Raw genomic sequence first — 25,105 nt, 5'->3', positions numbered from 1 at the left:
CAAATACTTCCCTGAACATGATGCTTGTCGAGTGAGACCAAAATATGTTCTCAGCTAATTTTTGTTCTGACATCACCACAATGTGATCACATGCATTGTGGAATTTAATTTGCTGCCTGTGCCTTAAGGCTACAATCAAGAGGGCCATCTGGTGAGCTGCATGTGCAGCAGGGTGCTGGCTTTTTCTTCCCATCCCCCTCCTCAGCAGTTTATGCACAGCTTGATTAGTTACTCTTGAAAGTTGGGGGAGTTCAAGAAATGCTCAATGATGCAGGGTGAAGACTTGATCTTTGCGGAGAAAAGGTCAGAAGTTCTTTTATATGTACTTAAATAAGCCCTGAGACCACAGACTACTGTTGCACAAAGTTACTCACTTCTGCATTACCAACATACTTCTATGTCAAGGATTGACAAAAGAAAAAGACAGCAAATACCTTTTAAAGCTGGCAGCTTTTGGAGTTCTCTGTTATTGCTAATACTGAATCTTGAAGAACTTTGACGCTTTTCTTTCTTCACTGCAGGTTGTGCAGGAGGTACCTTGTTTTTAGCTAACTGTGTTGCAGGTGGCATGGTATTTGATTTTTTGCATGTGACCTACAAACAAACAAGAACAAAGTAAAGTAAGTCTCCTTAAACAGAATTTAAAGTAACAGATTATTTTTCTTCTTCTTCTTCTTCTAGTGCTTACTGTCAAGTTCTTCTCTTGATCAACATATATTTAAGCCTGTACTGGAAAACCTAAAAGTAGACAAGTACAGAATGACAGGAGACAGACTCAGGAAGCTTTAACATAAACTGTAAAAACTGCTATACTCACATCAAGATCCAGAAAATAAACATCCTTGAGAAACATACAAATGGTCACTGTTCATTTGCTGCAGAAAAGCTGTAAGGTATGTGTTATGGAACCTCTGATTTTTGCTCTCTTTCTTTAAGCTTGTGTTTTTTTGTGTTCTTTTTTGCCGAAAGAAAATGTATGATGGTCTGATTATTAAACTACTAATGGCTCATTTTTAATGCTGTTCCCACTCACAATTACGACATGGAAACAGACAACGTTGTCAGACATTTGTCTTTAAGATCTGTATGGACAGCAAGTATATGATACATGAACTTTGGAGAAAGTTCTACAAAGTGTAGAAATATGAATGGAAGCTACTTAGAAAAACAATGAAGCACTAGGTGCTATTTCAATATTTACTGTCTTGCTCTTTCATGCATGCTATGGAATGGCAAACTGCCACTATAACTTCCTTCTAGAGATATTTTGGGAAGTATTTCCAAGGCCATGTTCCTCCTCTCCACTTGACAGTCTTCACCTATGAAGCACACAGGCCTCATAACTATGAGAATTTATAACTAGAAAGCATCATCTATCTGAGGCTTGAGCCACAGACTAGGTCAGTGATGGCGAACCTTTTAGAGACTGAGTGCCCAAACTGCAACCCAGAACCCATTTATTTATCACAAAGTGCCAACCCTGCAATAAAACCCTGAATACTGAGGTTTTAGTTTAGAAAAAAAAAAACATTACATTAACATTACAAAACATACATTAACATCTTTTTTCTTAAAAAAAAAAACACAATAGAGAAGGAGCCAAGTTCATGTTCAGTGCCCCCAAGTCGGGGGACACTGGACTTGCTTGTGCCCGGGCACGTGTACACTCCCTCCTTCCTTCCCTCCTCGCCCCCAAACTAACTACCAGGAGTGCCGCAGGAGCTTTACCAGAGGGGTGGAATGGGGCAGAGAGACCCCTAAAGTAAAGGTGAGGCGAGGCTATCGCTGATCCCTTCCACACTTCCATTGGGATCTTCCTTGAGGTGCCCACACAGTGCTGCCAAGCCTTGGTGAGTGGGGTTGGGTGGGGAGGGGGGTCACCACCATACGCCCACTCCTCTCGCTTCGCAGCAGTTCCAGCTTCCACTTTTCCTTGCTTTGGCCTTCCTCCCCAGGAAGCGCCATATCAATCCCGGGTACCATCTCTCTCCTCCTCCTCGCTCCAGCTGCTGCTGCTACTCTGCCACCTTGACCCTGTTGCTCGCTCCCTTTGCCCAGCTTCCCCCACCCCCGCAGCCACCGGTGCAAGAGCCCGACCTGGGAGTGGGTGCACGGGCAGGTGGATGCACGGTTGCATGGCTGTGCCTGCGGCTACTAAGTCGGCAGGGTCCTGCCACTGCGCTAGGAGGGCGGCTTGGGCAGCCGCTCACATGCTGCAGGTCGGGAGGAGGAGGAGGCAGGAGGGCGCTGCCGCCAGCGCTCGGCGCGCCCACTTGCTACTCACCTGCTCCCTTCCTGGGGCACCCGCCGCGGTTGTTGCGCCTGCCTCTGGCCACCTGTTCGAAGCTGCCTCTTGTGGTGAGTCACGGCTAATGAATGGCGCCATGACTCTTTCCGAATATGTGCATGGCTGCTGGGGCGATGCTGGGGTAACTTGGCCTGAGTGCCAACAGAGAGGGCTCTGCATGCCCACTGTGGCACATGTGCCATAGGTTCACCATCACTGGACTAGGTTGAAATGGGTGAAACAGGTGTTGGGTTGTTTAGCAAAATACAACTCCACATTACAGACCCATTTCTGCATAACACATTGGGAATATACACATAAGTCACTCTGAAGTTGTATTTTTGCAAATGAAAATTAACTATTTAGTTAAAATTTACATGAAATGGTACTGTGAATCTTGGGTTTAAAATCATCTTTGCCATATACACTATGGAAAATGTCCTCAAGTCTTCACTGTCTACTATCAGATCACCATCTTCCTGCCTAGTTGAAAATAACCAGGTCCAGAGTGTGGCCTTTTATATGTGTTGGGCATATTAAGACTGCTCCATGACTGCCATGGCAGCCATGAAGTCCTGAGCCATCACAGAAAAGACAGTGTTAGCATGGAGACTGAGGTCCCCCAGAGCAATCATCCCAGGAGACCTCAACACCAACTCCAAGACCACCTCAATCAGCTCAGGCAGGAAGTCTGATGAGCAGTGGGTTGGGTGATATGCCAGAAGAATCCCTAATCTGTTTCAGTTTCCCAGCACAAGGTAGAGACTCTCAAGAGCTGCATTCAGGTGGACAGGAACCCTCACGAGGGGGATAGAATTCCTGAGGACCACAGCCACACACTCCTCCCCAGCCCACCAGGCAATGTTGGTGCTGTACCAAGAACCCAGGGGCCACAACTGGGAGGACAACCATCTCTGGAACAAGCTCCCTGCTACAGCTACAGCTGGCCTGGAGCCAAAATTGTCATCTTTTCAGCACCAGGTCAAGATAACCCCTCATGCAGAGGCCTTAGTTTAGATGGTAGGAAGATACTCCTTTAGGGATAAAGAAGTGGTCTGGACAGAGCAGTGTCTTGTCCCTGTGGAATTGCCCCAGCAGCCATGCACATATTCGGAAAGAGTAATGGCGCAAGGCAACAACATCACTCATTAGCCATGACTCCCCACAAGAGGTGGTGTCGAACAGGTGGCCAGAGGCAGGTGCAACAGCTGCAGCGGGAGTGCCAGAAAGGGAGCAGGTGAGCAGCGAGCGCGTGTGCCAAGTGCTGGCGGCGGCGCCCTCCTCCTGCCTCCTCCTCCCGGCCCAAGCTACCCTCCCAGCGGAGTGGCGGGACCCTGTTGACTTGGTAGCCGCAGGCACAGCCAGGCAGCCACACGCCCACCTGCCCACGCACCCACTCCCAGGCCGGACTCCCATGCTGGTGGCCGTGGGCGGGGGGAGCTGGGCAAAGGGAGCGAGCAATGGGGTTGAGGTGATGAAGCAGCAGCTGGAGCAAGGAGGAAGATAGAGAGGGTGCCTGGGATTGATATGGCGCTACCTGGGGAGGGAGGCCAAAATGAGGAAAAATGGAGGCTGGAACTGCTGAGAAACAAAGAAAAGTGGGCGCGTGGTGGGGTCCCCCCTCCCCACCCGACCCCACACTCCAAGGCAGCGCCGTGGGGCTGCCTTGAGGAAAATCCCAATGGAAGCGTGGAAGGATCAACGATAGCCTATCCTCACCACTAGTTTAGGTCTCTCTACCCCCCATTCCACCCCTGGTCAGTGCACTGAACCGTATAATGATGCAGTCAGTGCACATGACGGGGCTGAATGCAGCCAGTATCAGTCCCACTGCAGGTACCTTGGAGCAGACTCATGATTCATTCAGTGTGAGGGATTGGCAATGATCCTTCTTCTTAGGCTTTTTTGGTGGGCATGTTTACTGCCATTTTTACCCTCTGTAGGTCACCATTTTGGGGCCATGTTTAGGCCTCTTTTTGGACCATCATTCAGTGGCCTTTGAAGCCAATTCCACGCACTCAGTTGGTGGAGCCCCAGAAGGTGCTGATGGGGGGCGAGCAGCCTGCAAGGTGGAAGGAACAGACATGACCATATCTGATGCCTGCACAGCTCTAGTTCACATTTCATGGCACAGCTGTCATGCCCTATTCTTCCTCTCCTACATCGTCATGTAAGCATAGAATACAGAGCAAATGTCTGTCCATCTGTCAAAGACATTTTAGTGCTGCAGCGAACACATTTTCTGAATGCTGCCATTAATGCATTTTCTGAATGCTGCCATCAGTGAGCAAAATAGGGTGAAGGGGTATAAAATGACATAAGTAGGTAATGACAGTAGATAGGTGGGTTTTTAAAAGTTACAAGATTTAGAATAGGAAAAGAAACATTCTGAAATGGGAAGATAAAGATATAAAAACAGAGTTGAGGGAAAAGAAAGCTTTAAGTCGTAAGGAGAGCTAAGAAAGGAACAGACCCAAGGCACCCAAGGTGAGAGTTGAAAACGAACTGGAGAAAATGGCAGGAGCTTCATCTTTATATAGCGTTGGGGGAAAGGGGCAGGGCTCTTACCAAAAATGCCTAGCGAGGAATTTCTCTCTATATATAACTGACAACAGGCCCCACAGAGGTGCAGAGCCCATATCTATGATGCACAGAGACCATGAAGAACCACCACCACCACCACCTATGAAGCTGGAGGAAATAATACTAAAGGCACCATGTTGTGCATTTATTCTGGATGAGAGTGAGAAGCAATTTATACATGCAGACTAGCCATGGCTCATAGAACCTTACTATTCTCTGAGAACACCCAAAGGGAAAAAACATCAGCCACTATCACAGCAGGGCAAGACTGGGTAGCTAAAGTTACACTGATACTCTGTGTACAAGATTCTGGATGTTGAAGAAGACTTGGTAGCAGATGTTACTGTCATATGCTGTGTTTTTCACATCAGTACACTGAAGGTGACATGGTTGAGAACAACCCCTAGATCCAGGGCTGAGAATGCCATTCCCATCAATCCCCAGTGCTAGCAGTCCACCATCCCTCTTCTGCTCTGAGACAACGTTGTCCCATGAAGCATGAGCAGTGACAGCAGTGATAGCTAACTTCATCTGGGACTCTTACCCACACAATATATGTTGCTGTTGTGAGCTGTACTCCCTTACTGCAGTAACAGACTTACAAGCGCTTTCTGCTAAACGTCTTTTTTTACATAAAAGTCTCTGAGCATACTCAAAGTGAAAAGTTGAACCCTCTCTGGCCCACTTTATCCAAAGCTTTGCTTATGAATCCTTCTGTGCCTGTCTCAAGAGGGAGGGGTGCTGTGGAACTGGGCGTGCCTATGTTCTTCTCTGTGAGATCCCAATTGGGCCATCCTGTAACTGTGATGATGGACATTTGGGTCCACCTCCTCAGGAGGCTGAAGTTCTCCATCCAGTAGACTCCTCATCTCTAAATCTGACCCTCTCAGGATGTTGTTGCCCGTCTTCATTTCCACAGGCAGGTTGACTTAAGCCCCTTGGCTGCTCTTAAACTAATCTCTTCCCTAGTAGGCACAGGGGAGTACACAGAGCCTTGGACTGCAGCTGAAACTGTGTCTGTTTCAATAACCATCTTGTTATCAGAGCCCAAGCTGTTAGTCCTGCCAGGACTGGCCAACTCCCCTTCATACAGCTCATTCTCAGAATCTGAGATGTCAGTCCCATTAAAATGGTCAGCTTCTCATGCACACCTGGGAATCTTGCCAAAACACACACACACGACAGTTACTAAGTTTTGGGGACTATTGTGTTTGGCTTCTTCCAGCACCAACCAAGGGCTACAATGCAACGAAGGAAAGGGCACCGGCACAGTACAAGCACTCCTGGGGGTAAATAAAAATTAATCCATTCCCAGGCAAGTATGGGTCAATGGCAAAAATGCTGCTGACATAGTGAAGGCTTGCCAGCAGGGATGCATACTGGAAACAGACAAGGAAGGTAGAGGAAAACAATCCATAGCTTGTGATAAGAAGCCATCTGGTAGCGATACTGTGGCTTAGCTATGGATAAAACCATCCACTATGACTTGATTGTGGATTGCCATGAAATGCAAACTGGCCCACTGTGAGCTCTGGCCTATGTACATTGCTAGTGCAGACACTTCTGTGATGTACATAAAATAGATACAAGAAGTCTACACTACATAACTGGTAAAACACTTTAACATCTCTTGAATGAAGCATATAATAATGACAATGTTAGATCTGAGTAACAGTATTCAGCAGTGGTCTCTCTCCAGATCATGCAGAAGTACCGAATACTTAAACCACAAAGTTTTCTAACTCCTTTTTATCTGTTCAGACAAGGTAAACACTTCCTACATGATGACAGTCTGATATCTGGTATAGACATCATTTTCTCTTGACAATTGTAATTGTGCATGCTGACTATCAGTTCATCTATAGAACCTGAATGAAACTAAGACCAAATTGATAGATGTCTATACCATTAAAAAGACTGAAAGATTTTTAATATGAATTTATCTCATTTACATTTAATGGTCTGAGAAGATAAACAACAAAAATATATAAAAGCTAAAGATCAAGAAATTATAAAACACAAAAAATGCAGAAAACAAGAAAAATTGTTGATATATAAGAAGTTAGAAATATAAACTATTGAAGTTGATTATCCTAAATAAAATAAATAGGAAACAGGGAGAAGTGTCTAGCTGAAAAAATAATGGTTGTGGATAATATGATATCACTATTTAGTTTCGTCATATCTAAGAGCCCTTGGACTACTGGGTGGTTTAAAAAGGCAATAAATAAAATATCTAAAGGCTCTTCAGTCATGATGATGTCCAACCTAATTCAACACTGTCCAGCTTGTTTTTCATAATTTCAATAATAGTTTTAGATCAAGTATATTATAAAGCTACAACCAAAATGCCACAGAGCATCCTTCAGTGCTGCAACTTCTAATGGCTAAGTTTGTTAGTAGCAATAAATAACAGAAAAAATACTTTAATTGTTGCAAACAATAATTCCACATCAATTTCATGCAAAGAGTGCAGGAATTGAGGTTTAGCTTCAAAGAATACAGCAAACTATTAATGGAATATACTCAAGCTTGTAGCTACTGTCATCTGAATCACTGAAGGCAAAAAAGCTGTTAGCTCTACAAAAAAAGAGTTGATTAAAAAATCTATATAATTCCTGTTGTTAAAGAATGCTTGCTAATAAGAGCACTCTATATTTAAAACACAAAAAACCAAATTTGTATGCATTTGGTATACCAGTGAAGAAGAATACCAATAAGAGAACTGGAGCATGAATGAGACTTCGCTATTTCAAGGCAAACTGGATCCTTATTTCAGAACTGAAAAAAAAATCCAAACATGAAAATGGACCTTGCCCTTTGCCTTTCAGCAATGAGGAAATATGGAAGTGGGAAATAAGACAGATGTTGTACCACTTTTAGAGACAAAGTATGAGCAAAATTAGCATAACCTCTACGGTTCCTGATACAATGCCATAGTGTATGATGAACCAGCTCCAGCTAATGGGATGACTATACATCACAGAGATACAGTCACAGATTATTATGGGCACACTTTCCAACAATGTTTCTGCAAACACATTGCTGAAATGCCTTCTTGAGCTACCTGGCATAGATAAATCTCTTCAACTATTAAGAGACCTGTAATGGAAGAAAGTTCTTGTAATCTGAAGGCAATACATCCGTACCATACTATTCCAAGACAGCTGGCAGAATTTTATGAGGGATTTCACACATAAAGGAAACTAGTTTGACTACTGTAGATCTGTGTGTGTGTACCCACCCATGTGATGTAGTAGTCACAACACTGTAATGCTGAATCAACCCTGATGATCAATGGGGTGAGAGGTATTTCATATGGTATACAAATAACAACAACACGGATACTGTAAATACATTATTGCATGCATTTTGTCCATTCAAATGGTAACTACTATATATGGTTACAACTAAGGTAGCAAGAATGCTTAGACCCCACTGATTGCTATAAATTTTATGGGCCATGGAGAAACAAAGAGTAGAACAATTCTTCACCTGAGGGGCAAGTTAGAAAACAATTTTAAAATATTCTTATATACCATGGATATCAATGTAATTGACCTGATCATAGGCTATTTTTTATGTCAAAAACTGGTCCACAAACATTGTAGAGAATGATTATATTAGGAATGTGTAGTTAACAGATTACTGAAAATGCAAAGTTTAAAGCTTTCATAGGATTTCATGCCTTCACAGGGTGCTATAGCATTATAATGTTTAATGAAAAACATGTGGGGACCACAAGCAACATTAACACTACGAATGAGGCAGGAGAATAACAATTTCAAATAAAAACACCACTCTCAAATCTAGCAGCTCCAGGTATGGCACTGAAACTGCAAAACTCCAAGCAGTCCAACAAAACTTGCACCAACCAATTATTATGTCTACCCCCTCTCCCACTATGCAGGGATGTTGTCTCAAGCTGATCAAAACTTACAAAAGTATACAATGTCACTGCAAGTTCTTGAATTGTGCTTGCATGTAAGAATGCAGCAAGAATGTAAAGGGTAGCTATCAAGACTACCTTGTAAAGTAGTTACTTCCCAGTTGGATTTCTGTAATGTGCTTTACATGGGGCTGCCCTTGAAGACAGTCCGGATACTTCAGATGGTTCAATACAGAGCTGCAAGGATGCTGTCTGGGACTGGGCCTTATTCTCATATAACCCCAGTCCTCTATCAGCTCCATTGGCTTCCCATCGAAGTCCGGGCTCAGTTCAAAGTGCTGGTTATTACCTATAAAGTCCTAAATAACTTGGGACCAGGATACCTAAAGGAACGTCTTTTTCCCTATTTGCCCTCCCGCCCCCTGAGATCGGCAACAGAAGCCCTCCTCCAGGAACCCTCTGTGAAAGATGTTAGGAGTACCCAGAGGAGGGCCTTCTCTGCGGTGGCGCCCTGACTATGGAATGCACTCCCCAGAGAGGTCCACCTGGTGCTGTCATTATATGCTTTTCAGCGCCAGGTTAAGACCTTTTTATTCAATCAATATTTTAATATGTTTTAATATAGAATTTTATTATTGTATTTTATTAACTTGCAGCCAGAGTGGGTCGTCAATTTATTTATGCTGTTAGCCGTCCAGAGATGTTAGTAATTGGACGGCATACAATTTTATAAATAAATAAAATAAAGTGAAATATGCAAAAAAATCCATATGTTGAATTTGATTTGCATATCTATTTCTTTTCAGTAGAACACAAATTTATGTTTACAATGAAAATATACTATGTGTATTTTTAGAAGTTGGTATTATACCATAATAAAGCATAACACATGTTATATACAGGCCTAGTTCAGACAATTGTTCCAGGCTTTATATTTGTGGGGCACAAAGGACAACTACTCTTTCCCTTGTTTTTCCAAACTCCCATGATTCCTTATGTCCAATTTGATCCTGGCTTCTTTGCCTTATTTTCGTAGCTTGGCCACTGACATTAAGCCATAGTTCCCTAGTTTGAATGTAACAAAAAAGTCCAGGGCTATACAAGTAAACGCTTCATATCAGAGTCTGCATGCTTGAACTTGACATCATAAAATCATGGTTATGAAACCTAAAATGAATAGTTAAAACTTATAATTTAATACCTTTAATTTACAAGGATTCATCTGTGACTAAAGTTATTCACTTATACAGATTTCTACCCATTTCTGTAGAGCCAGCAAGACAAATCAGGGACTCTGTTGGTGCACTCTGCTTTTTAAAAGACTTCCTATCTCAGTTGACAGAAGTGGTCTCAGCTGCTATGCTGAGGTTCCCAAGACTGTTGACCTTGAGGGTCATTAACATCCATGCAAAGAGTACCTTCTCAAAGGCATTTCAAGATTTCATGGACTCCATGACAACCATGGGACTATCCCAAGATGAAATCAGCCTAATCTATGTATTTGGTACACTTTGGATTTGGCGTGCGTTCTTGCAAGACATGGAGATAGCAAACTAAGCAGGACTTTACATTGCTCCCTTTGTCATGGTCAGTTCACTGCTTGTTGAGATTTAGACTAATGGTGACTTTTCCCCTCTTCAAGGTTAAGTGACCTATTAAAATCTCCCCTCCCCCTGCTAATGGATGCAGGTGGTTTTCAGAGGGCCCTTAGGGATTTTCTGGCTGATATGCCTAGCAATTCTGTCAAATCCTTGGTTGACCTCTGCAATACAGAGATGACCTGGGTGGCTGACATAATTGCCTGAGTGCCGTCTCTGTAGTGAGGCTCATATAGCTCTGCGATATGCCCTGGAGCTGAGAGAAGTGCAGATGGAAAAAAAAACTTCTAGTGGGTGCACTTGAGCCCTTGTAAATGCCTATGGTCAGAACTATTTGGGAGGAGTAAGAGCAGCAAAGAAACAACATCTCACTGCTTCTGTCCAGTCTTTCATTTGCCCTTTAGAGTCACCCAGGGGCCAATCAAATGCTGGACTCAAGAACACTTGAGATTCAGTCTGAGGAGATATACCCCTAACATAATTGTTAGGCATTTCCAGGATAAAAATCTTCTGCATCCACCAAGATTTAGTTTCCTATCTTACAGCAGTTGAATCTGGCAAAGATCCCAAAGTTCAGTGTCATCCAGTTTTGTCAGATGAATTTTGGTCATTACAGTTAGAGGATGTGGACAAAGAGGTTGGGCACATTTGGGCAATCACTTCTTTATTCCTCTTGGCTTCTAAAAGCTGGCAGGGTGGGAACAGCCAGCTGGGCCAGGGAAGTGATTAATGACTCTTTATAGAACAGAATGGTTCCATGCTGCCTTACAGAGGCCACTCCTGAAAGAACCCTCTCTGGACTCAAAAGACTGAAATAATTTTAGATGAATGACAAATGTTCCTTTCCTAGGCAAGGTCCTTGAGTAGGTGGTGGTCAACCAGATCCAGGTACTCTTGCATGGGACTCATTATCTGATCCATTTCAGTCAAGCCTCAGGCTGGTTTTGGCTGCCCTGTATGATGATCTATGCTTTGAGAGATATAGGAGATTGCAACCCTGTTGATCCTTCTGAAACTCTCAGCAGCTTTTGAGACCACTGACCATGGTAACTTACAACTACAATCCTACAAAGTGGATCTAAAGTGGATTAAAATTTAAGTCAGTGATCGCATTTATCACCTACTAGTTGCAGATTTATAATCTGAAAAATGCAAACAATGAGAAGCAAGCCAGGGACTCACACATGAATGAAAAGAGTAAGAAAGATGAGAGTGAACAGGCTGGTCTGGTAAGGGTTGGCTGGTTGAAGAATGTTTGCCAAATACAAATGATGGCTATCTATCTTCAAAATATGTGATTATGACTAATTCTACTGGGTTATGTACCTTATGGTGCAATTTTATCATATGCTCAAAAGTTCCATTGGTTTCAATGGGACTCACTCCCAGAAAAACATATAGGGTTTCATCCTCAATCATTAGAGACCATAGGACAAAACCAATCCAGAATTATTAAGCTACTAAATCACACAACGTTTCCCATACTAAAGCCATTGCCTATGAAACAATTTGGCATTTTGTACATACTGGCTACAATCCCAGAGATGGATTACATGCACACAGAATTGGCAGTCCTCTACTATCAACAAGTTAGTCTCACGTATTCCCGGAATTTTGATTGCTGTAGCTATCTACTGAAATTCCATGGTGACACATGAATTATGACCACTGTCTATATAAATACTAATGTACTATACCTACTCAGCTCGTCACTATCATTGGTTGAAAATCCAATTCTAGCACTTATCCTACTGCATGACAGCAAATTTGACCTTTCCTTCTCTCATTCAGAACAGGAAATTGTGGAGGACAGAAATTCTACTTAGCCTTTGATTTTAAGGGCTTTGATCAAAAAATATTCAACTAGGTTTCTGAGTAGCACACTAACTAGCTTTGTTGTGAGATCACAATATAAGGCAGTTTCAGAAGTGGCTGGGCTAGGGACACTGTATAGGCACCTGCTGACAGCAAATCTGCCACTAATAATTTGGGAACACAGCTTATTCTGGATCTTATTGATTTCCTCTCAAGGAAACTACTTGTGAGATGAAGAAAGGTGGCTGCAAATAAGGGAAAGTAGCTGAGGAATTTATCAGCCAAGCCTGAAAATGCCAGCACCTCTGTACTCCTGCTTGTGCAATATGACTGCATTTAGGCCATGTGTACAAGGCTTCTGTTGAAAGTGGCTAGAATCTCATCTTTTGATCCTGGGTACTTCCAGACAATTGCTTTCCACAGCAATTAAAATGTTTTTGTAAGTGATATTTGAAATGAATGAGATCATTAAACATTTACAAGCTTGATGGTTATTGTGAGGATGCTTGTTCTCATCACTGTCTATCAAAACCAGCCAACAGAAATAGCATAGGTGACATAGCAGCACTCACGCCAACATACTTAAGAATTTTGCATCTCTTATCTTGTTACCCCAGCTGCTGAAAAAGTAGTTTACAACTTCTATCACTCTTTCCCATAGTTAACTAATTCCAGCAGCAAGGATGCAGAAGACTGGATAACTTAATGATGTTATAGCAACAGCATTAAAGATTACCAAAGTTTAGCTGGTATGATGTGATTTTGGGAAAAAAGTTCTAGAAAATTATGCTGGCCAGAAGGTAAGTTTTTTTAAAAAGTTGCATTATTTATGTATTTATTTATTTAAAACATTTGTATGCCACAGCACCTCAGGGTACCTCACAACACAAGCAGTTTCACTATCTACAAATAGTAATATCAATGTAAAACAAATAATGCTGAGCTGGTGGCATAGTGAGTAAAGTAATGCTAGTATATAAACTTCCTAAAATGATGAGGAATAATACTACAGCACCCCATACCCCCCCCCCAGTTTAAACAAAAATCTTGTATACCAAACAAAATAATAAATGGCTTATTATGGCATCCACGCCCACTACATTATGTTCTCATTCTCCAAGCAAGTAACTGCAGTCTGTTCTTAACTACTCACACATCCACAATCACATGGATATACAGAAGTGTGAAAAAGGCTGCACAAGGACACAGCAATGCCCACGATATGGTAGCTGGAAAACCACTGCAGTACTGGCAGAAATCAACGCCAACTGTCTGTATACAGCTCAGTCACTCTTTTATTTCTCCTTACAATCAAAGGCATGTACATATGTAAGAGCAGGTTGCAGCAGCCTGCATTAAAAAAAAATCTTTGAAGCAGCCTTTGTAGTTAATAATACTAACTGCAGTTGTTTCAGATTTTGTAAAAAAAAAAAAAAAGTATCTTAAAATTCATGTTTTCAAATTCAAACTCATGTTTTCAAACTCATGTTTTCAAAATTTTAAAATTTGTAAAAAACAAAGTATCCTAAAACTCATGTTTTCAAATTTCCTTGAAAATTTTAAATCTGTTTTATTTATTTATTTCTATTTATATCCTGCCTTTTTCCTTCAAAGGGCTCAAGGCAGCTTACATCTCCTCCTCCATCTTTGTTATCTTATAAAGTTTATCAGTTTGCCTGACAGCTGAAGCTTTTTTTGGGATAAGGATCACATATGGTAGCTTAGAAGAAAACAACAGTATTGGCCAAATAAAATCAACAAACACAAACAACTGCTCAGTACCAGCAAGCATCAACTTAATTCCTAAAAAATCTTTATTTCTTAAAGGTAAACAAAAACATGCAGGTCGTCCCCCCTCTTCCCAACTACTAAGTATTTTCTCATATGATTAGCAGAACACACTGAGGGATGGTATATTCTTACAAAATTATGTGTTTTAATTATTGGTATTAATGTTGTCACTCAATTTTAACACTATATATGCAGTTCACCTCCCACCCCCAAAAAAGCACTTCATATCTTGAATTGATTCTGGTTAAACAGTGAACAACAAAACCAGCATTTTTCTAAAGCCAACAACAAATAATTCTACTAGCCATCTTTTTGTTCCTTCCAACCTGTTAGAAACAATCAGAAATAAACAGCTTCCTTACCATGCTCTACTGCTGTCTCAGTTAAGGAAGTCCTCTTAATGAATATTCTGTTTTGCCCAAAGATAAACATTAAATTTTAATGTTAAAAATGCTTCTCTCAAACAAAGAAGCATTTGTTTGGAACTTTGAAAGGAACTTATCATGGAGTTTTAGTGATATAAGCTTGTAGAATTTATTTGGATATCCCTATTAAACAGCTCTTCGAACTGTTGGGAGTTGGGTCTAAGGCAGGTTATCAAAAGACTGTGTAATGATAACTTCTGTAGAGGGAGTGCAATTGCGAAAATCAAGATTTCTATTGGACACATTCAGGAATCTGAGACTAAAACTAGACATGATAGCAGCTGTTACCAAAAACTGCAGCTGTGCTTCCCTACTCCCCGCCCCCACCCCAGTAATGTTCAATGACCAAACCAAACCAAACCAAACCAGATGAGGTAACTTTATAGCCCATGAGCTTCTCTGTATTTACTCCACTTAATTAGCTGCTGCTTATTGGTGCCAGGAAACTCGTAAGATCATGACATCCCGTATTTTTGTTATAATAGATATTACTGAGAATGAGAAGCTGACATGGCAGCAATACTTTCTGAATCAGCTAAGCACTCTGGCTATGCACATTTTGGTCTACCAAAATACAAATCATGAGGCACAATCTAGGCTAGGAAACAATTTTTATCTGAACCTTAAAAATGCCAGATGCACACATAAGCTGTGCAAGATAAATTGTGGAGTCTAGCACTGAGCAGGAGGTTGGACTTGACAGTCTTATTGGCCCCTTTCAGCTCTGCTATTCAACTGTTTTACATTGAATAAACACTGTCCATGTTATCATTGCTTTCAGAGATAGAGAGAAAGTGATGCAAAAATGAGCTGAATACAAATACAAGGAATGTATCCACTGAATAATATACAACAACTTATATAAGTGGCTATAAATATTACATTTATGGGATGCTGCCTATTGTGTTCCCTTGTTCTTTGAACAGAGGACAGTCTCCCATCTTCACAATCTGGCATTTTTCACATGCACTTGAAAAAAACAACATATGGTAGTACATTTCCAGACGCAGAGGTCTAAGATTGTATTTTCAAAAATTAGCCAGAAGTATGTAAGACAGAGACTTGGCTGGGGTGGGGGAACTAGATCCAAGAGAAAAATGGACACTTGGACAGTTCTACCTATTATACTAGAATGAGTACCCACTTACTGCTTTATAAAAACCCCAACCTTTTCCATGCTCGACATTATAACCAGTCGAACAGACATGTTTTAGCAGCTGTTGGGGACTGAAAACATGAAATGCTGTTAAGGATGTTGACTGAAACCAGATTCTGTACTGAGCTTTTGCCCCATTTGATTGTGCTTCCTCATAACAGCATGTGTTTTCTATACATCCTAGTGTTTCCCAGCCATTAGAACTAGTGCTGAGTGAGGCTTGCAGAATTGCATCACATACAACAGAAGCTGGGAAGGAATTCTTAAAAGTATGTATGACATCTCCAGTCATTATTGTCATTATTGTATTTTATTGTGTTGTAAGCCGCCCCGAGGCTTCGGCAAGGGGCGGCATAGAAATGTTATAATAATAATTTCAGAATACAAATTCTGTATTTTCATAGAAAAAAACATAATTTCATACTGGAGACCCCTCACACCCCATAAGCTGGTAAAAAAAAATACACACAGGACTGATAAAATATTACTTAAGAATGTTTACAATAGAACATTAAATCGGTACCTGCACCTTCTTCTCACTTTCCAACACTGCACAATCATTCTGTCAATAATAAATGATATGCTGAAACATCTGAATGTTTAATTCCCAAGATTTTAAGCAATTTAACAATATCTGCTATGGATGCTAACCATGGCATATGCTCAATCAAATATCTGTTGACACTCTTTTCCTACTGTTCCCAGCAACAGAGAAGACTTGTCTCTAGAGTTTCTTTTCTTCATAATCAATGGCAAAAAAGTAGGAAAAACTCAAATGAAGTACAATATACTCTTGTTTTGGAATGTTTTCCTGCAGGTGCACACTCAAAAGAAAATTATGCATGATTCCCATTTACAATAACTATTTTACCTTGACCTCAGAAATTTGGAGTCATGAACTCAAACCATTTTATATCCAGTTTTGACGAAGGCAGAAGTGAAATATGTCATATTTCTAAATGTAGGGCTCTCCAACACTCACAGAAGATTCATTAATAGCTGCCACAGAAAGCACACTTTATACACAGCAGGAGCTGGTTTAACCATGTACCACATACTACTGGGTAGAGCTAAGCAGAAATAGCTATGAGTTCTAAGGTTTGCTCACAGACATAACATCTATCCTGCTCCATTGAGTTGGTTTCGATTCACTAACAATAAATCAGACAAGGAAGAGCCCTGTTGCATCTGTGCCACCGTATATAGAATACGGCTGGCACACCACATCAAAATCCTTCAAATATGATTTGCCTGCAGTCTCAGAGTAACCTTGAGACATTAAATGAGATTGTTCATACTTTTTAATAAAGAAACCATAATTTTAAACCGATTAGGTGGTGCAGTGCAGTTTGACAAAGTACTAAAGATTGTTTTAACAGTACCAGAAAGATTACATTCTTGCGCATTTTCTTAAAATGTTTTTACAATAACACATTAATATGCTAAAAATATTATTTCAGCACACACAAATGAAAAATCCAAACCATAAACGTTAACTTCAAAGGACAGAAATTGTGCTTTTAGATTATTGGTTACTGACAAATAGCAATCAGAATATTTATTTGCTATACAAAAACACTTAAAGAGTGTTCAATTTACTACAGTCATGTTCTTAACTATTCAGATGAAATTTAAAAATTTCTTCCTAAAATTCTAGTGTGAAGGATGAAATTAAAGTCAGGAAGAGCTATAGGTGCATCATGGATGGTGTTTAACTGATAAGCAAGGCAGTCAATTAACTATTGGGAACAAGAAAGATATACAAGTCTAAGAATGCCAATTCTTAAAGTGTTTGGCAGAATTTTAAGCAGCATGAGATATTCCTCTTTGCAAAAGCAGCTTGCTTATAAAGAAGAAGAATGGTTGATGCCATGACCAAGTATTTGCAAAACAACAATAAAGATGATAACCATAACCCTATAATAACTTTAGCTTTTATACAGCACTTTTTCACACTCAGCACTTTGTTCCACACTCAGTGTACATGATCTCAAGACTCTCCAATATTCTTGTTAGATAGATCAACATTATTCCTCTGTTTCAGATTTTGGGATAGAGAAATCTATGGATAGCAATTCCTATGGATAGCAATTTCTAAAACTCACAGCCAAAATATTAATAAGCAGTAGGCCACCAAACAGGCTATTTCCCTGTTCATCGATGAATTTCCTAATCATACAGGTCTGAGTGAAAATGAAATTCTTAAGAAATACTTTATTGAACATTAAGTGCTTCACATTATTACTTCTTACAAAATATCGTCATTGAGAAATGTCACTTGTTTAAGTTTGTAACTTATAAGTCACTGATAATTTCAAGACATATGAAAAAAACCTGTGACAAACATGTATCAGTGAAAGATACTTCTAATTGTATAGAATGTCAACACAATAATTTCTCACAGATAGCAAATATGTTTATTTTATAAAATTTACCTCGATTTCCAGGTTATCTTGCACATCTTTGCTACTTTTTCCACTTTTGCCTGCTTTTGGAGGTTCCTGAAATTTACAGAGATATCTAAGTTTCAAGTAGAAACAGAAACACAGCACAATTTTGGCTACAATCCCCCCCCCCCTTTCTTAGGTAAACTGAAACACATGCTTTCTATAACAAGAGAAAACATCACCCTACACTCAACAAGTAGTATAATTTTAAGGGAAACTACTATTAGTCAAACAGTAATTTTAAAATACCAAAGCAAGCAGAAGGAAAGAAGAAAAGGCAATGGAAAGAACATGAATCAGTGGATCAAAATGGAAGCAAGTACTGCAGATATCATGCAATGCTTTCTAGTTTGTAAGGACTATTCAGAAATCTGGAGAAAGACACTAGAGTCTAAGCAATAATTTTCCCTGGATAATTTTAGGAAGAAGCCGAATGGCCAGAGCTGAAACCAAAGTAAACCTTGGTAGCAGAATTGAGACTGGTGATCTATGACATCACTTTTAGTACTATGATTCTAAGAATCAGTTCCCACTTTGGGTCCTCTTCTAAGTCCTAGTTCTGTTCACATCGACAAGTCTAGATGCAGCAGTGAGGGCATGTAAATACAATGGTGCTTCGAGATGTGACTTTTAAAGCACCTATGCCCTCAATCATTCAGATAATTTTAAGGAGGGGTCATAACACTACTGTTTTCCCTCCACTTTTTCCACCGCTTACCATAGAAACTCTGGTTTAAAAAATACTGTACAGTGCCTTCTGACTGACTGAATAGGAGCTCTTTGTTTGGAATCACCCCAAGAATCATTCCCATGTGTGCCTAAAGCATACAAGCAGCACCAATGTGCAAACCAACTAAATCATGGCTTATAACGATATACTATTTTTTCTAGAACTTCAGAATTTAGCTGACAAGTAGAACTGAAACTACCAACTCTCACACCATGTCAGTGTTTGTCCTTAGAAAGAAATGACTGCTAGGTATTTCTTTCTTTGGGGGGCAGGGAGAGAAACAGGCTGTGGCAGGCCAGTTTGGCCAACATTGTATTAACATATAGATGCAATAAAATATATAGTGCAATAAACATTCTTAAATTCTAAACAGATGTGGAGATGCTGCATGGAATTCAACACTCCAGGGGACTTGCTAGTGGAAAACACTTTTTATTTCAGGGATAACACCAAAACAGACTCCTTGGAATGCCTATCAGAGGTGAGGACTTTGTCTGTTACCCTATCAAGTAGGAAATAGGAGCTGTGACACAGGCACACAACCAGATTCTATGTATGTTTATGCAAAATAAGTTTCACGGAGCAACACGGTTTACTCCCAAGTACACGTGCACAGTATTGCAGCATTAACTAGAATTATGCTGAAGTACTGCTTACTTCAAAGTAGATGGGCCTGTATCAAGATGCAAATATGACTTCCTCCCTGAACAGAAGGTTACATATGCAACCCACCTGCTCTATTTGCTTGCTGTTGGCTTTAAAATACATGCCAGATAAATCCAGAAAAAAATGACACAGTATCTGTAAGTGCATGCCCTATTTAAATGTATGCATGTAAGCATCAATTCCATATTAACTCTTTTGGGAGTGCTTTCACATTGCCCTTAGTCATGTCCTTTGACAGAAGACCCTTAACCCCCTCACCTTAATATACCACCCACAACCATGCACTATCTTTTAAAATGAGCCCACCACGCTTTAGCACAGAACCCTCGATACCTCCAGAAAAAGCCTCAAAGCAACAACCTCCAGAGCCCATAGCTGCATTAAGTCTGTTACAACAGAGGCTTGTGGCACCTGAGAAGGTCTAACAGATTTAAAGCTTATGCCGCAATAAATCTTTTAGTCCTTAAAATGCTACAAGACTCTTGGTTTTCTCCCACACGTACATCTTTCTCCTCAAAGTAGAAACTCGTGCCTATTGCCCTTTGTCACCCTTTCAGGGTTTTTTGGGGGACTGGAGAACAACAAAGAGGGGTGTGTGTGTGTGTACTCGCGTGTGACAATCTCAAGTACTACAGGTGGGAAGGCGTCACTCCCAGGAATAACACCTTTCGCTAGTGTGGTTGTCGGTGTGTCTCGTTGGACCCCCACCCCACAAGCCCTACAGGTTCCAGAGTCCACCACCACGGGACCCCCTAACACCAATTCTCCCTCTCTCATACCGCCTCTCCCCTCAATTTTCGCGCTCCAGCACCCACAGGCCTTTCTCCACCCAGCCAACTAGACCCCTCCTCGGGGCCTGCTCCTGTCTGGAACTACTCCAGCCGCCGCCGCTTTCTCTCAGGCCTGACCTGACTCTTCTCCTTCTTGTTTTTATTCGGCATGGCCGATCGGTTAGGTGGCTGGGGGCCCGCCAGGCCGGAGAGTCGCAGCCTCCCACGGGGGACAGTGGTGGTAGAGGTGGTGGTGGTGGCGGTGGGGGTTGCCTTTCTGCCTTCCTTTTCCCCCTCCTCTTCCTTCTTCTTCAGCTGCTGCTTCTAGCTACTGCTACTTCTACTCCAGCGGCCGGCCAGCCAGCCGGCTAGCCTCCCGCCCACCCTCGTTCGCTCGCTCGCTTCCTCCCTCCCTCGGACCCTGCGCAGGACTCTTTCCTCTTCCCCCGCCCGACTCCGAAGCGAAGATAGCAGAGGAGGAAAAAGAGGCGGCCTCCGTCGCCCAACCCTCTCCACTCTCCGCTTCTCGGCGGGGCCAGGAGGCCGCCTCTCCATTGGCTCGGCTGCGTCACATGGGGCCAACGTTCTCCTTCTCCCTCCTCGCCGCCTTCCACGTCCCCTCCCCCCGCAGCAGGCGGGAGAAGCGGGGCGGGTGTTGCGCCGCCGCCTCCTTTTTCCTCACGCTGGGTTGCGCCGAGGCGGCGGCTGCTTCGTCCCTGTCTCTCGCCTCTTCCCTTTCCGAGGCAAGGGAAAGAGCGGGAGACAGCCCTCGCTTATTAGTCGGTCCGCACCTCCGCTGCCTCCCGAAGAGCAGCGCCCCTCGCCCTCAGGATAACCTTTCAGTCCTGCCCGGCCCCTCGCAGATCCGTTGGGCCATAACTCCCATCATCCCGAGCTAGTACAATGCTTGCTGCTATTGTGCCCGCCTCCCCTCGAATTTTAACGGTGGTTGTGGGCCTGCCAGCAACCTCAGGGCAGCTTCTTGGGGATCTTTTTATTTACACAATTCATATTGCGGTTAGGAGACTGGGCAGGAAAATGACAAATGTGTATAAAACTAAATGTAAAGTAATGTGCGTTGAGGGCAAAATTGCAACTGTAAGATGGTGTGATCTTAGCTGGCAGTGACTGACCAAGGAAGGGATGTAAGGGGTGCCGTGAACAGCGTGATGAAAATGTCAACGCAGCGTGTGGCAGTTGTGAAGAAGGCAAACTCCATGTCAGGCATAATTAAGAAAGGGCTTGAAAATAAAACTGCCAGGATCATACTGCCCTTATAGAAAATTGGGCTGAGACCAGATAATGCTCTGTACAGTTCTAATTGATGCACCTGAAGAAGTATATTGTAGAAATGGGAAAGGGGCAGGAAACAGCATCCAAAAAGATGGTGGGGATGGAGCAACTCTCCTCTAACAGCTAAGATTTGTTGGGCTTAAAAAATGGTGAGTAAGGGGGAGGCATGACAAAGGTGTGCAACATTGTGCCTGACGTTGAGAAAGTGGAAAGAGATTTTTCTCCCTTTTCCAGAATACTGGAGTGCTGTGGCACAATTGGGTGGCATACAATTTTTTTTAAATAAATAAATACTAGAAACCTGTTAATTCTGTGAAGCTGATTGGTGGGAGATTCAAGCCAGTAATAGAGGCATCCCCACCCTCCTGCCCAAGTTCCCCAGCAATTGTCATGAATTGCCATTGATGGCAATTCATCAGGACTAGTAGTCATCAGGACTAGTAGCCATTGATGGCCTTCTCCATGAAGTTCTCCAATCCCTTTTTAAAACTATGCAAACTGGTGACCATCTCTTCCACAAGTGAATTCTTCTACAAGTGAATTCTATAGTTTAAGGCTACATGGTGTGAAGAAGCTTATGATATCCTGTGGGCAGCTGGTTGGCCACAGTCCGAATAGAATGCTAGAAGTTGCTGTTGGGCTGATCCAGGATGACTTTTTTATCTTTTTAATTGGGTAACTATTATCAACACTTTGGTGAATGGCAACTGGTGATTATCATTCAGTTCTATCTGACATGACAGTGTACATCTTCATGCCTGTTGCTCCCAGTAAGTATAAAAATCTACCAGTTAGAGGTCAATACTTAATGCATTTGATGAAGCCTTGGTCTGTATCAGGGATCCTCAAGCTTTTTCTCCAGGGGACCAGTTGAAAGCTGCCGATGCTGGGCGTGGGCTGGAAAGGTGGGGCCGGCGGTGCATGCGGGCCGGCACAGGGGCAGGGGTGGTGTGTGCAGGTGCACATGTTGAGGCGGGGGCAGGGTGTGCGACGAGGCAAGGTGCGGGTGCGCACCACGAGGCGGGTGCATGAGGCAGCGGCTTGCTCGCTTGGAGATCTTGGAGCGAGGAGGGCGGCAGTGGGCGCGTGCCTGTGGCGGGTCCAAATGGGCATGGCAGGCCGGATCCGGCCCCTGGGCCATAGTTTGAGGACCCATGGTCTATATAGTCCACAAATCCTTGTGGGTAGAGGCACACCAAAAATACTGGCATATTTTAGCTTAAAGTAAAAAGGTAAAGGTTTCCCCTTGACGTTACATCCAGTCATGCCTGACTCTAGGGGGCAGTGCTCATCTCCGTTTCCTAGCCGAGGGAGCCAGCGTTTGTCCATGGACAGTCTCCGTGGTCATGTGGCTGGCATGACTAAACACCGAGGTGCATGGAACGCTGTTACCTTCCCCCCAAAGCGGTACCTATTATCTACTTGCATTTTCATGCTTTCGAATGGCAAGGTTGGCAGAAACTGGGACAGAGTACAGGAGCTCATCCTGTCTGTGGATTTGAACTGTCAATCTTTCAATCAACCAGCCCAGCAGCTCAGCAGCTAACCCACTGCACCACCACATCCCTACTAGCTCAAAGTACTTGTGGCCAATAACTTGGACTTAGGAGAGGTGCTTCAATCTGTTAGAATGCAGGGCATAGGGATCATTCAAAAGGTCAAAGAAAAGCATGTGGCCATCTGAGGAATTTCAGAGGGCTGTACTGACAGCATAGACAGGCCAGTTTTGACCACTAGCCTAAGGTTCAACACCTCTGCTTATATTTATAGATAGATGCTTTGTTCCATCCACACTAATGAGAGTGAGATAGTTATGTCAATAGTTAAGTTAACAATATTTATTTATTTTTATTTATTAAAACATTTTTATGCCGCCAATACAGCTAAGTATGTAAATTTAACAGCACATTTATCTGAGTAATCTTTTCTTAATGAACTAAAATGAGAGCCAATGTGATGTAGTGGTTAAGAGTACAGGACTGGGACTCAGGTGATCTGGGTTCTAGTCCTGCTCAGCTGTGAAGTCAGCTGGTTGACTTTGGGCCAGTCACAGGCTCTCAGCCCAACCTACATCACAGGGTTGTTGTTGTGGGGAGAGCAGAAAGAAGAGAATGATGCAAGCTTCTTTGAGTTTGTTGGGGAAAAGTGGGATACAATTCTAATAAATAAAATGCCTTCATTTGTGCAGTTGCACTAATATATTAATAATATTTTTAAATGTAGGAGAAGGAAGTATTTGGTACAACTTAGATTTTTTGAATTGAATTTGAATTTCAAATTGAATTAAAAAAATCAATTTTCGACATCTCCACATCACTAAGATGGTGCTGAACATTTGCTATTGTACAGAGAATGCGCCAATGGGCTCAGACACCCAAGCTATGTTACTTTTAAAAAGCAGAGGAGTAGCTGTGAGGCAACAGAGGAGTACAGGCAGTACCACAGTCCTATTCTTTTTTCCCCCCCGCCACTTTTCAGATTTGGATTTTGTGAGTTCTCATGCTAGAAAAAGTTGAAGGAACAACAAGAAGACCCAATATGGCATGGATTGATTCTATAAAGGAAGCCACACCCTTGGGTTTACAACAGCCAAGGATGGACCATTGTAGAGGGTATTTATTCTTAAGTGTCACCATAAGTTGGAAATGACTTACTGGTTAACAACAACAAAAGTGTTAGGATACCCATGAGAGAAACAATTTGATTATGATTAAAAGCATGATAACAATTTTTCAGGATAAACACTCTAGCTATGTGTCCAGAAGGGCAACTACCACTACCAATTCAGAAGCACTAGGCAGCTGTTCTATCTTTTCTCATTAACAGGGTTTGTTGCGAAAAGAAGCAGCCATGGGAAAATGCAACACATTACAGAAAACACAGAAGTGCAAGATCATTTCTCTACCTGGAAGAGTTCCATGAATGGGGACACAGGAGTTGTATGATTTATTTATTCTATTTCTGTCACACCTTGTTTTCCTTTCAGGGAACTCAAGGTAGCATACATAATTCTCCTCCTCTCAGTGTTATCCTCACATCAACAACCCTGTCAGGTAGGATGGGCTGAGAGTCTGTGATTAGTGGAAAGTCACCTAGTGAGGACTAGCAGGTGAGGACTATTTATTTATTTAAAACATTTTTATGCTGCCCCCATCGCAATGAAGCCTCGGGGCGGCTCACAACTGAAACAAAATACATAAATAACAATAGAACAATAAAATTATTTAAAACCCCCAGTGCATCTCGGCTAAAAATTTAAAATCCTATAAATACAAATAATTTAACAATTAAAATAAGTTTTAAATAAAAGGGTCTTAGCCTGGCGCCAAAAAACAAATAACGATGGTGCCAGGCGGACCTCTCTGGGGAGTGCATTTCATAGATGGGGCGCCACCCCAGAGAAAGCCCTCCTCCGGGTACTCACCATCCTAATATCATTCACAGAGGGTTCCCGGAGAAGGGCATCTGTTGCTGATCTCAAGGGGCGGGAGGGCATATATGGATGCAAGCGTTCCTTTAGATATCCAGGTCCCAAACCGTTGAGGGCTTTATAGGTCATAACAAACACCTTGAATTGGGCCCGGACTTCAATCGGGAGCCAGTGGAGCTGACGGAGAACTGGGGTTATATGGGAACAAGGCCCAGTCCCTGTCAG

At 42.2% G+C, this 25,105-nt stretch overlaps 1 protein-coding gene across 4 annotated transcripts in view; it reads right to left on the bottom strand.

The window, feature by feature from the left end:
* The window catches only part of PPP2R5C (protein phosphatase 2 regulatory subunit B'gamma), a 95,479-nt gene extending 74,909 nt beyond the window's left edge, over nt 1–20,570 (bottom strand). For 3 of the 4 annotated variants that reach the window (XM_044437116.1, XM_044437119.1, XM_044437118.1), the window contains exons 1-4: nt 20,296–20,570; nt 17,980–18,045; nt 16,068–16,106; nt 435–594 (exon numbers count right to left, since the gene is read on the bottom strand). In XM_044437116.1, the coding sequence (XP_044293051.1) occupies nt 435–594; nt 16,068–16,106; nt 17,980–18,045; nt 20,296–20,328 (298 nt within the window). In that variant the 5' untranslated portion in view covers nt 20,329–20,570. The remainder of the gene's footprint in view (nt 1–434; nt 595–16,067; nt 16,107–17,979; nt 18,046–20,295) is intronic. The other variant, XM_044437117.1, reaches the window with a different exon arrangement.
* Between the last annotated feature and the right edge of the window lie 4,535 nt (nt 20,571–25,105).

The sequence above is a fragment of the Varanus komodoensis genome, unplaced genomic scaffold (genome assembly GCF_004798865.1).
Source record: "Varanus komodoensis strain SLA01 unplaced genomic scaffold, ASM479886v1 scaffold3, whole genome shotgun sequence".
NCBI lineage: Eukaryota > Metazoa > Chordata > Lepidosauria > Squamata > Varanidae > Varanus > Varanus komodoensis.
This window is presented reverse-complemented; position numbering and strand designations above follow the sequence as displayed.